We start from the raw sequence: 13,172 nt of genomic DNA on the forward strand, positions 1-13,172 counted from the left end.
CAGCCCTCCGGGACCCCGCAGGCGCTGCCGCCCGGGGACGCCGAGCTGGAGACCCAGTCCTGCGCGCGCGCTTGCAGCGCGGACGCGGACGAGCACGAGGCCTTCTGCACCAGCGAGTTTGGTGAGCGCACCCACCCTGCCGGGAACCCGAGTGCCCCTCCCCACCCTGGCGCTAGTTGTAATGCTTTTCTCCAAATCCCGTTTCCCCAAAGTAGCCGTGAATGGAATCGTGCACGACGTGGACGTGCTGGGCGCGGGCCTGCGGCTGGTGACTCTACTGGTGGACCCCGATGGGCTGTACAAGTTGAGCCGCCTCTACATCACTCCCGACGGCTTTTTCTTCCGCGTGCACATACTAGCCCTGGACTCTTCCAATTGCCATAAGCCGTGTCCAGAATTTAAGCCTGGTATCGAAACTGACCCAAAAGACTAGCTCATACATGTCCTTTATTTAGTTTTTCGAGACAGGGTTTCTCTGTAGCCCTGTCCGTCCTGGAACTCACTTTGTAGACTAGGCTGGCCTGGAGGTCCCCCTGCCTCTGTCCCCCTTCCAATGCTGGGATTAAAGGTGTCCTTTGTACTGCTGTTGGGGACCTAAATGCTGCAGCGCCGCTTCTCTTGGCCACCACTCCCTCTAAGCGCCCTCCCCCGCAAAGACTAGGAATTGAGTAGGGCCTCACACATGCCAGGCAAGATTGTCTAAGACAGCCTGTGGATATGGAGCCCAGGCTGGCCTCAAACTCATGACAATCCTCCTGCTTCAATACATGCTGGGTTACTGGCGGGGCTCAATCCCAGCTTTGTGGGACAGTAGTGTAACCAACAGAATTTAGATTACAGCACATTTCAGCTCTCCATAAATATGAGAAGAGCGATTGGCACAAAACAGGCCAGTATTGGTAGTGTACACCTGCATCTCTAGCACCCAGGAGGGATTTGGAGGCAAGAGGCTCAGAACTTCAAGGTCATCCCACATATATAGAGTTTAAAGCCAGCTTCGGCTACTATAACTCTCCAAAAGGAAGGGAAAAACCCCACCGAAAAACAATAAATGGTGGGCATGGTAGTGCATGCCTTGAGTCTCAGCACTCGGGAGGCAGAGGCAAGTGAATCTACAAAAGTTCGAAGCCAGCTTGGTACCAGGACAGCCAAGACTACACAGATAAACACTACCTTGAAAAATCAATTGGGAACAAACCAAAACAAAAAAACCCAAAACGTCCCAAACACTGATAGGTTAACACATACATTCCTGACAAAACACCATTTTCAAAAGTGACTAAGGGGGTCTACTGCACAGCACTGAGTTGAGAGAGGCCTTTTTGGGGTTGGTGGCAGTGTTGGGGAATACCTCTTCTTCATTTCTTCCTAGAGATGTTCTGGGCTTTCTTCTTGTAATGTTGGCTGTCTGCAGGTTATCTTTTCTATAGATTTTCCACTTGTGGCCTATAGGTTAGATAAGTTGCCATATGCATAGAGTTAAGCTCAGGGGCTGGAGAGATAGCTCAGTGGTTAAGAACATTCACTGCTCTTCTAGAGGACCTGGGTTCAATTCCCAGCACCCACATGGCAGCTCATACCTGTCTGTAACTTCAGTTCCAGGGGACCTGTCACAACAGACACACACCTGCAGACAAAACGCCAATGAACATAAAATAAAAATAAATTAAAAAAGAATCAAGCTCAGATTTCACCGTTTCTTGGCATTTAAATGACCTCATTTCTCCTCGGGTTCTTTTGTTCAGGAAGCCGGTATATTGTGATGGGCCACATCTACCATAAGAGACGGCAGCTCCCTGGTGCTCTGCTCCAGGTCCTGAGAGGGCGCCTGCGTCCAGGAGACGGACTGCTCAGGGGTAGCAGCAGCTATGTCAAAAGATTTAACCGAAAACGGGAGTGGCAAGTTCGAGATGCCAGCCACGCTCGGTGCATTTGAACAGATCAACTCTCGACACCTGTGCCATCCCAAGAGCCTTGAACTCGGCAGTAAGACGGAAGGTCGGTCTGCACATAGTGGGGGTTCTGCTACTTGAAACTGGGCCCACAGCTAAGCTACCTTAAGAACTACGTGTGCAGCTTAACTCTGAAGCTGTCACTTTATTGACAAAATGCTGACAAGCTATGCTCCCCAGCACAGTGGTAAAGTTACAGCAGTGACAGACAGACAGTGACACACACAGCTCAGACCTGACTTGACCTGCCAGGTCAACAGATCACACCACTTCGTGTTGTTTTTAAGTTATTTTAATTTAATACATTTTCCCCAATAGAAATAGTTCACAAACATTTCTTTAATTTAAATATACAGCTTTGAATAGTATCTATCATGTGTCAAGCCAGATTTCGTATTTAAAGCATTGAGTTTTGAATTCCACATGAGAGTAAACATCCCCATCAGAATTCATTTACATATGAAGTGTCAGAGGCGACACCAAGGTCAGAGCCCAGGCCAAGTATGAAAATTTTACATCTCAAGGGTCAATTCAGGCAAAACATCATTCAAAGTGTGTTCTTGAAGTACCCCAGTGTACTGTCATGCCTCCTTGCTCCCAATAGCCTGTTTTGTGTCAAACTGGCTTCTATTCCAGCATGTTTTCTGGTGTATCTGATGTCATTTTTCTGTTAAGACCCAGTATCACCATTGTGTTTGTCAAGCAGTAAATCTCGCCTTGAAATCAGATCTTGGATGCACCTGGCTTTTTTTCCCCCTCAGTGATCCTAAACATTGAGAAAAAGCCTTCCCAAACCCTGGAAGCAGTGCTCACTACTGACAGTTCAAAGGCCAGTGTAGGAGCCATTTGTTTGTTTGCTTGAGTAAATCACTTTATATGCGAGTCCACAAGGACATACTATACTGTTTCTCCTTTCAGATGACCAGGCTGTATTTCAGTTAATCTCAGAATAAACGCCAAGAATGCACGAATCGCTGGGCAGTGGTCCCAGCACTCGGGAGGCAGAGACAGGCAGATCTCTGTGAGTTCGAGGTCAGACAGGCTCAAAAGCTACATGAAACCTGGTCCCAAAAAAGAACATAATGCTTGGGGAGGTGGTGCACGCCTTTAATCTCAGCACCAGAGAAGCAGAGGCAGGTGACGTCTGTGAGTCTGAGGCCAGCCTGGTCTACAGAGTGAGTTCCAGGACAGCCAGGATGACCTGTTGAGGGAAAGAAAACAGTCATGTGCAGCTATGGTAACAAGGGAAACATTACTAAAATAAAGCTGAGAGGTTCTACTTCGTGGCAAAGTATTACTAAGGGACTTCTTTTGTTGTTGTTGTTTCACATGTGGCCTTGGCTGGAGCTGCTGGAGGCCAGATTAGCCCTATACTTTAGGTCACGGGACAAAGGGCATTGCAGGCTCCTTGCAACTAACTCTATTACAAACTTCCAGCTAAAGGTCTTTTAGAGAAATTTCCAAAGATGAGACGTGTCTAAATTCATTAAAATCTGTTTTGTTTTTGAATGCTAAGTATGGTAGAATAAGCCTGTAATGCCAGCCTGGGCTACAGGAGGCTCTGTCCCAGAAAGAGGCAGTGGGAGCTTGAGATTGCACAGATCCTCAGAGGACTGGAGCCCAGCTCCCAGCATTGCTATCAAGTGGCTCTCAATTCCCTGCACCTCTGGCGCTAGGGCATCTTGCGCCCTCTGCTGGCCTGCTTGGGCACCTGCGCTCACACCACAAACGCCACATACAAACGCCAATGTCAGACTCCAAGGTTCAGTGGACTTGGAGGTCAGGTTACTGCACAAATGCAAGCCGCTTGTAGAGGCTGCCTGAATAGGAACGAAAGCCGTCACTCAAAGCTGGGTCGGCAAGGCTAGCAAGGCTCAGCTGCGGTCAGTGATAGGGCTGGAGACTGGGAAAGGAGGTGGAAAGGAACCCTGGAGATCCCAGGCTAGCAAAAAGGTTGAAGAGTCACTTTTTTAACATTCACACAGGACCTTGATTGCAATTTCTAATTTTATAGAAAAATTTAATGAGCAAATCATTGTTGTCTCATTGATAATAATCCTTTTGTCCCATTGATAGATTCCACCACCCCCACCCCCAGTTCATGGGTCCCTGCTCTAAAGATTAAAGGGCCATTGTGTTTATATCCCTCAGCAATAAAGAACTCAGTTGTCTTCGAGACTAATTCAGCCGGGCGGTGGTGGCGCACGCCTTTAATCCCAGCACTCGGGAGGCAGAGGCAGGCGGATCTCTGTGAGTTCGAGACCAGCCTGGTCTACAGAGCTAGTTCCAGGACAGGCTCCAAAGCCACAGAGAAACCCTGTCTCGAAAAACAAAACAAAACAAAAAACAATAAACAAAAAAAAAAAGACTAATTCAATAGTGTCTGTCTTTCAAATTAAGCTGTTACTTCAAGGATTCATGGAGGGGGGAAGGACACAGTCTCCCTCCCCTTCCTGCCTTTTGGTGTGTGTGATACTAAGTTTTAACTATCACATGGCATCGTGCAGTTCTCTTCTGAACTCATTTAAGGTAACCAAGGGGAGGCATGTGCAAGCCCACTTGCCTGCAGCTGGCAAGGCACTCTCGGCTGCTGTGTGGTCTCTTCCAGTCTGAAAAGACAGTATTTTGCTAGGTGAAATTTGGCTGGATCAAGGGGTATCCTAGTCTCAGAAATGTCTTCCTCAAACGACACCAGATGGCTTTACGCCCCCCCCCCCCCCCAGCATTTTTGTCCCTGCTCTCCATGGACCTATCAGCCAGTACTTTGCTCAGGAGAGAATACTTCCAAGTTCAAGACCCTGCTGGAATCTGCCTCTGCTGGGATGAGAGTGAATCCCAGGGGCCGGAGAGATAAAATAAACTTACACACACACCTCCACCACACACACACACACACACACACACACACACACACACACACACACACACACACAGTGAATGTTGTCGATCTGAGTGTGCAACCACCAGGTTTGGCTCTTACAGTGTGACACAAACGGACAGAGACAGGGCAAGAAGTTTTATTTGCAGATCTTAGGAGGAGGCTACAAACGGCAACACATCGTCAGGGCTCCTACACAGCACTCCAGGCCACTCTGACTGTAGAGACATCTCCAAACCATCACAATTTGGCTGACCTTACTGTACGACAGCTAAATACAAACCCTGAAGAATTTGCACAGGAGAAAAAAAGCCTTGCAGACATTATGAAAATATCTCTTATGAAATGGTCTCAAATTGTGAATTTGGAGATGAAGCACAGGAAATGCTAAAAATACTTTTAGCCAGAGAAATCTATCAAAGCCAAGAACATACAGGTTATAGGTGCGAAGCCCAGGCAGAATGTCCTAACATCACCAATGCACATCAGAGCATTCTGGCTGCCCAAGCCAACAGCTTAACGTTTTATTCAGTAGCAGAAGTTCCTCAAATCAGATTCGTAGAAAAGCAGCTTTTGAAATAAGAATGTACGATTTTTTCAAAAATTCCTTTTGAAAGACTAAAGCTCTATAGTCTGATAAAATTATAAAATGTCTTTATATGGTGATAGAAATTGCAAAAGTCTTTATACCATTAAGTACACAATATGAAATTAACATCTTCCCGGTCTCAGAAATTCACAACCCACCCCCCTTCTGTACAACTTGGCAATGCCAACAGCTACAGAAAATATATCAAACAACAAACCAACCAACCATTGTTTCATTAGAAACTGCACAGAATCCAATGTCAAAAACATTACTTTATTTTTTTAGGATGAAATGTCCTATTACGTACAAAAAGAATTATTTAGAATTTGCTACAATCTGTAAAAACATAGCAATCTATTGCCTACAGGTAGGAAAGCTCTTGGGGCAACAAGCATAAGTGATTGAGCCCATTTATACCTAGATGTGTGACTGGATGGGACAGGAGTACTGTGATGTGACTAGATGCAGAATCTCTTTATCTCATGAAAAATTCTTGCATCAGCACAGTGCTTACAACATGGAACATTTTCTGTTTGAAAACTAAAAGGATAAAATAGCCTGTATTTAACTACTTCCACCTAATAGTTTAAGCAAAAACTGTTACCACATTGAGCATTTAGTTGCTTTAGCTGTAAGCATAGGCCAAAGCGACATCTTTATGTACAGAGGGAGTGGGCTTCCACAGAGCATGTGAACCCCGAACCTGTACACCTGAGCCTGTAAGGAGAAAGAATTGCCAACTGCTGCCACAGTTTCCTTTTGAGAAACTAAGGGCTGGGGAAGGCTTTGCATAGCAGGGCAACACCAAACAGAGAAGACTTTAAAAAAAAAAAAAAAACTAGGTAGATTCTAGAACTCAGCAGGACAAGGCTAATATGGACTAGTGCAAAGTCTAGAACACCTGCAAAGCTGCACAGCCCAGCTCCGCTGATTTCATGACATGGTGAGCAGCACGAGGGAAGGAGAGGGCGCTGGCAGGAGGCACACACAGAACACACCGGTCTGCTGCCTGCACCCTTCCCAAAGGAGCCCAGCCAAGGTCATCTACACAACCTTCACCCCACAGACAGGGAGCTGCCTAGGATCACAGAAGGTGGGGATGAAGTTGGCTTGTACTGTGTCACGTTCCTGTTCTTAGAGGGATGACCAACTGACACACTAGAGATTTTCTCTGATGTGATGACAAAGCGTGGGGAGTTATGAAGAGAAGGGCTTCTGCTCTACTGGAGAAACTGCCTGGGATTTCTGGTGGCTCTCCCTCTCCCCACAAGGGCTTACAAGTAATCATTAGCGCACATTCAAAGAGACCTCCATCTGTGGGAGAAAAATTATCTCCATTTATTTCGATTCATATACATCCATAGTTGAATTTTAATACAAAAAGAAAAAAATTAGAATCTGACAAATGTTTACAAACAAGATACCTTCAAATAGATTTTGCTCACTTAGCCTGGTGCAGAGTGAATGACAGTTTGTACTGGTGTATTCAAGGCAACGAAGTCTGTAGTCCAGGACCACTTACTTATCCCAGCCTTTTTGCAAGCTTCATCTGTGTCTACCGTGAACAATAAACTCATTGTTGATTCCCAGTTGTGTGCACATGTGTACATTAGCAGCTCCTTTCATAGAAAGAAAAGACATCTAGAGGTCGCCTTGTACGTCACCTACAGGAATCATGATAAGATAGGATGATACACGAACCAGGGCTGGATTTTTATAAGAAAAAATAATTAGCTGACACACGAGGGAGCAATAAAAAAGCGTCTTTTTTTTTTTTTTGCAACAATAAATAAATACAGTCAAAAAGTTTTCTGTGAGACTCTAAACAGCTTCTTCACTGAAGAGCAGACGTGGCATTTCCACGGAGTTACACTTGACCCCATAGTATCTTTTTTTTCTTGCTTTTTCTTTTTTTTTCAATAAACAAAAGTTTCCTGCTTCTGCACAACAGTAAAGCCCTCTGCTCCCACAAGACAACGGTGCCGTTGACTCTGCTTTTTCTTTGTCCGTTGGACAAAACTGGCCAAGAATACAACTGGACTGTTGTGACCAACAGGAACGAGTCATGGTCAGTCCTGTCGGAACAGCCTGACCGAAAGCATCTGGCGCTTTAATTTAAACAGTGCAGACCACCAGACTGTGTCTCGCTTAGGTGACACGCTGAGCTTAAGGAGCTGTAGATTGCAGCTTGTTGTTATGAGACCTACAGAATACAGAAAAGGGGACAATTAAGCACCCTTGGTTTCTGAGACAGTGACACTTGATGTGGAGGCCAAGGTGGCCTGGGGAGCAGCCATGCTCTTCCACTAATCCTTGGCAAGCAAAGCTGAGAAAGCTGACAATTTAGAAATCTGTAAGCTATAGTAATAAAACTTTTCACTGTACAGTAAACATGGTAGCTCACTGGAAAAAGTCAGTTTAAAAATATATATATAAGTGAATATATATTGTTTATTAAGATTACACCATTTTTAACAAATGGGACAGAGACATTTACAGAGCATCACTGCAGTAAAAGGTGTGTGTGCCTGTCTATTTACAATGACGCAGGAAATGAAAGGTTGTATTAGACAAGTAGCAATATTAATATCACATTTTCCAACTCAAGTCCACAAAGTCCTCCACTTTTCACAGTTTCATTCACAATGTCTGCTAGGAACCACGTTACTGTACAGGAAGCAGGACTAACTCACAGCGTTCCAGACTGCAATAGCAGGTGAGTACAGCATCCCGAGCAGTCACAATTCTTTAAACACGTTGTCCAACATGGCTGCCAGAATAAAGTTTTTACGTATCTACACATCTGTATTTAACATTAAAAAATTATATTAACTAGTTTCAACTTTTGGGAAGGGAATTTCAAATTAGGCAATCACGTGGTACAATAAACAGTGACCCCAACATCCAGTTCTGATTCCAGTTAAAAAATTCACACTAAAGATATCACAATCTGTAAGAAAAGAAAGAACATGGATGGTATAAATGAACCAGAACAAAGAAATGAGAATAATGTGCACACAATCTTGGGAGATCACAAATTAAAAACAGAGGGTTTGGCCAGGGGAACAGCAAAAGCAGAAGAGGGCTTAAGGATCGCCTGCCCTGCACCTGCCTTAAACCAGGCGAACAGCAGCCCGGAGAGGAGAGAGCGGCAATGCAACAGCGCTGCCTCTGCCCAACTCTTTATGGTGAATGCTCTCGGACAGAATTGAGGCAACTTCTAAATTCAGTTCTGGTGTTCTTAAGTGCCCACCAATACTTCACTATACAGAAAGCCAAAGAAGCAACTTGGTGGCAAGATGTCATAGTGGTCTCTTAGACCTGAGGGTGCAAGTCAGTTTTACCATGTGTACTCAATGAAACCCTGGGTTTGATAACACACACACAAACCACACCTAGTAGGTTGCTAAGCCTCTTTCTATCTTCTTCAAATCCTTTTGTTTTGCTACAAGGCCTTTCCTCCTCCTTCACCCTCCCCTCTGCTCTGCTGGGATTAAAGGCATCCTCCATTTGGTAGCTGCACTTCTCATCCCTTCCAACTTATTTGCTTTGGCAAATGAGAAGTGTGCTCACCTAGCAACTCTCCCACCTCGCTCTTCAAGCCCATTCTATCTTCCAATAATACCTCCTTAGGCTGATATGAGACAGAGAAGCCCCTGGGACTCTGGAGCTTTCTCTGCAGCACCTAGACGTTTCTGAGAGCATTTTCTGCCCCCCCCACCCCCCGCCTTGTTTAAGTTTAGTGTTAAGCTTTCTGGATTTGAACTAGTTGTCTATCTCATGTCCAGACCCTTTGCTCTCCCTAGACATTCCTGTCTCAGGCATATTTCATTGTGGTCTACTGATCTGAACACTTGTCAACACATACTGGCCATAAAAATCTCACTGTAGGCTCCAGGCATTCTTGGTTGGTTGCTGGGATCTCTTGTTTCTTGGATTCAATGCCTGTTTTTTTTTTCCCCCTTTGCTTTTTGAGACAGGGTCTCACTCTACGTAGCTGCTGAGATTAAAGACATGTGCCACCAAGGTGGGAGTCACCATGCCAGGCACTAAAGGTCCTTTCTCTTTCTCTCTCTCTTTTGATTTTTCAAGAGAGGGTTTCTCTGTGTGGCTCTGGCTATCCTGGAACTCACTCTATATATCGGGCTGGACTCGAACTCAGATCCACCTGCCTCTTTCTCTGCCTCCGAGTGCTGGGATTGAAGGCATGCGCCACCACTGCCTGGCTAGATCTTGTTCCTTGTGTGTTTATCTCTGCTAGAGCACACACCTGGCAGTAGTAACCCGGGACACACACCATTAACAAGGGTCCTGCTTTCACTATGTCCCACCAACCCATCTGGACACATGCAAACTGACCACATTTCCTGAGGAGCTGGGATTTCACCGCCCCTTCCTGCCCGCTCTGGCATTCAGAAGCTTTCCTGCGCTCTTCCACCTGTCCTCCGCCCTGGCATACTAGCTAGCAGTCTCCTCTGTCTAGACTTCTCACTGAGTTTCAGGCACAGCAACATTCTTATTTCATAATTCTCCTGACATGAGCTTTCAGCACTTACAATTTTGTCTGCCTAATTTTACTCTCTTAGGTTTGCTTACTCCCAATAACCTGTTTTCTAGGATCAAAGTGCAGCGTGCTTGACACAGAGGTGTGTTCTGTTTGGAAAAAGTTGTTGTTCATTCTGGACTATATTTTTCTTCTCCACTGTGGACTTTTGCTTCACTAATGCAGGCTTTTCCTGCACGTCTGGCTGTTCTTGGGTGTCTGCTAATCTTCAAGGGTATCACCTGATGGGCAGTTACTTCTCTGCTATTTGAGACAGGAACTTGCTAGGTCTCCAACTTGTAATTCTCACTTTAGATGAAGAATGAATTTTTCAGCATTCCCTGTGACATTCTGGGGATGGTTCACTCTTTGTCATGGAGGCTGGTCTGCCCAGCAGAGTTTGGTAAGAGTTTCTCTGACTTCCATGTGCTAGATGCTAGCACTATTTCCAACACAGTTGCATGGGCCTTAGGTTACTTTTCTGTGTGTTTTTCTATTAAATGTTTGAATTTACACATGTGGGTTCTCCGGGCAGTATGCCAGGACCTCTCCTTAGTCCTCTACAAGAATCCGGATGAGGTCTGCACTGGATTCATGAACTGTTTTTTTTCCCCATCTGCTCACTATTGATGAGATTTTGGTGAACTCAGCTATAAGCTGTTATAACATTCCTATACATGTTGGAACTATACATGTTCCAACACTCTAATGTGCAGCTCTTGCTATAGGAGAAGAAAGACAAAACAGCCCCAAGACCTTCCACAGAGGGAGAGTACAAGGCAGAACACCGCATCTGTGTGTGTACCTGGGAGTGACCCCAGAATGCATGCTAGCGCTCTGTCACTGAGCTTCACCTGGGGCCCACAGCGCTGACTCTGTCTGTGACTGATCCAGTGGTGGGTGGCGGGGAGAATGATGATCTTAAGGCCACAGAGTGGTAGTAGTGATACAGCTGTCAGCACTGGAGAGGTACCAAGGCTCTATAGGAGGACGAACTTGAGACGGGACAGAGGGCAAGAAGGTCACAGTAACAAAATTTCATGCAAATTTGCTACAGTGTTTTTATGGTTTAGAAAAATTCTGAGGGGGGCTGTGGAGATGGCTCAGCTCTTCCAGAGGCCCTGAGTTCAGTTCCCAGCAACCACTAGTGGCTCACAACCATTCATGATGAGATCTTGTGCCCTCTTCTAGAGTGCAGGCGGACATGCAGGCAGGGCACTGCATATATAATAAGTAACAAACAAACAAACAAAACTAGAAAAGAAAAACTCTGAGAACCTAGGGTCTAGTATAATGTAGAAAAAACACCCAGAAACCATCATTTGATGATTTCTAAGATACAGGACACACAACTCAGGGAAAGTGTGTAAAGCCCTCTTGTGGATTTTTCCTTGGGTGGCTCAAGGGTGGGGGCAGAGCCCTCCCTGTTCACCACAGTCCTGCAGACAGACCCCCATGGACAGCATTTCACATAGTGACTTCATTTTAATCACATAACAGACGAAGGGCTTTCTCAGTAATGACCTCCTCCCTTCCTGAAGAGTAGGTCATAATGCCATCATCTTGTTTTAATTGTTTGTTGAGACAGGGTTTTACTATATAGCCCTGGCTGGCCTTGAACTCTCTATGTAGACTACGCTGAACTCAAACTCACCAACTCCTCTGACTCCAGAGTCCTGGAATTAGAGCTGAGCATTGCCAAGCCTAGCATAATGTTGTAGTCTTGACCCTATAGGAATAGTATTTTTTTATTTGAAGGAACAAAGTTTCCTTCACTAAGACAATGCAGAGCTTGAAGAAGTGGTCTACATCCGAACACTGAGCACCGCGCTTACCTGCTAGCCTTGAATCCTTTCAGCTTCTGTACAAAGAAGGACTCAAGGACTTCTGCACACTGGTAGAAGGGGGAGTCGCTGGGGTTGTAGTAACGGCAGTTATCAAAAATTTTGGTCATATCTGCGACGAACTCCGTCAGCTTTTCATAATACCGTTTTTGTATTCTTTCTTCCATGGTGGCAAGGTCTTAAAAACATAAAACATAAATATTTTCAAAGTTTTAAGGTTTTCCCAATGCGGCCGTGCCCTGCAGCTCTCGTGAACTCAGCATGTGTGTTTACTCCGAATCCCAGACCTGGAGGGCAGTTTGTGATAGGCAAGGGTGCCTCACACTGCTCAACACTGGCTCTGCTTTGGGCTCTAAGACTCCATCCTGGCTGCTCCTAAGAAAGCACTTTCATTCAACTGCCCCGCCCCCTTGAACTCAGAGATCCACCTGCCTCTGCTTCCCTAGCGCTGGGATTAAAGGCGTGCATCACTACCATCCAGCAGAAATTGCCTTTACATACAGGGTTTCTGTGTAGTCCTGGCTGTTCTGGTACTCACTCTGTAGACCAGTCAAGCCTCAAACTCAGAGAGATCCGCCTAGAGGTATGTTACCACCAGCTTATCTTTATCTTTCATAGTATAGTAAAACAACAAACACAAACAACTTTGCATATTGACTAAGGTTAATTAAAATCCTGAGGTATGAACACAATATAGAATTATGAATACCATCAGTAGTGGTTTTATAATCTTACATTAAGCTTAGTAACACCACACTGATTCACTGAGCTCTCAAAGCAGCCTACCATTTTAAAGTTAGTCTACATCATCTAGACATTTTTACACACCTTTATGAACTTTTAGTAAATATATAATTGCCTCTGGGAATGGTGGTACACACCAGTAATTCCAGCACCCAGGGGGCTGAGGCAGGAAGATTACATGTTCCAGGGCATCCAGGACTACAGGTGAGACCCCATTTCAAAACAAAAAGGGATTAGAGATGACAGGAATATGATGTTTTATTGCTTAAAAGCTAGACACAGACAGCAGCTTTCACTTCTCCCAACAATGACTTGCAGGTCGGCATTTCTTTGGCATGGCTAAGAACAGATGCATATGACGCTGAGCTGACATTACAACAGCAGAAGGAGACACTGGAAAGTACCCTGGCTCTTTAAAAGTGAACCTGAGGAGCTGACTGCTCTTAGTGGGAGATCAAAGCCAAGATGGGCTACAGAAAGAAATGCTTCAAAAATCACAGGACAAAAATAATTTTAAAAGCTGAAGTTGGAGCCAGGCGGTGATGGCACACGCCTTTAATCCCAGCACTCGGGAGGCAGAGGCAGGCGGATCTCTGTGAGTTCGAGACCAGCCTGGTCTACA

General features: G+C 45.3%; 2 protein-coding genes across 7 annotated transcripts in view; one reads left to right on the top strand and one right to left on the bottom strand.

The window, feature by feature from the left end:
- Positions 1–6: 6 nt before the first annotated feature.
- On the top strand, positions 7–2,676 carry C7H17orf58 (chromosome 7 C17orf58 homolog; the record flags this gene model as incomplete). The annotated part of the gene is made up of 3 exons (XM_026781006.1): positions 7–121; positions 216–407; positions 1,746–2,676. Coding segments are annotated over 3 exons (498 nt in total), but the record flags the coding sequence as incomplete, so codon positions are not given.
- Positions 2,677–4,953: 2,277 nt separating this feature from the next.
- Bptf (bromodomain PHD finger transcription factor) overlaps positions 4,954–13,172 on the bottom strand; it is a 106,288-nt gene continuing 98,069 nt past the window's right edge. For 5 of the 6 annotated variants that reach the window (XM_013347519.2, XM_005350427.3, XM_026780481.1 and 2 more), the window contains 2 exons: positions 11,798–11,984; positions 4,954–7,622 (listed from right to left, as the gene is read on the bottom strand). In XM_013347519.2, the coding sequence (XP_013202973.1) occupies positions 7,586–7,622; positions 11,798–11,984 (224 nt within the window). In that variant the 3' untranslated portion in view covers positions 4,954–7,585. The other variant, XM_026780480.1, reaches the window with a different exon arrangement.

This window comes from Microtus ochrogaster, chromosome 7, assembly GCF_000317375.1.
Source record: "Microtus ochrogaster isolate Prairie Vole_2 chromosome 7, MicOch1.0, whole genome shotgun sequence".
Classification (NCBI taxonomy): Eukaryota; Metazoa; Chordata; class Mammalia; order Rodentia; family Cricetidae; genus Microtus; species Microtus ochrogaster.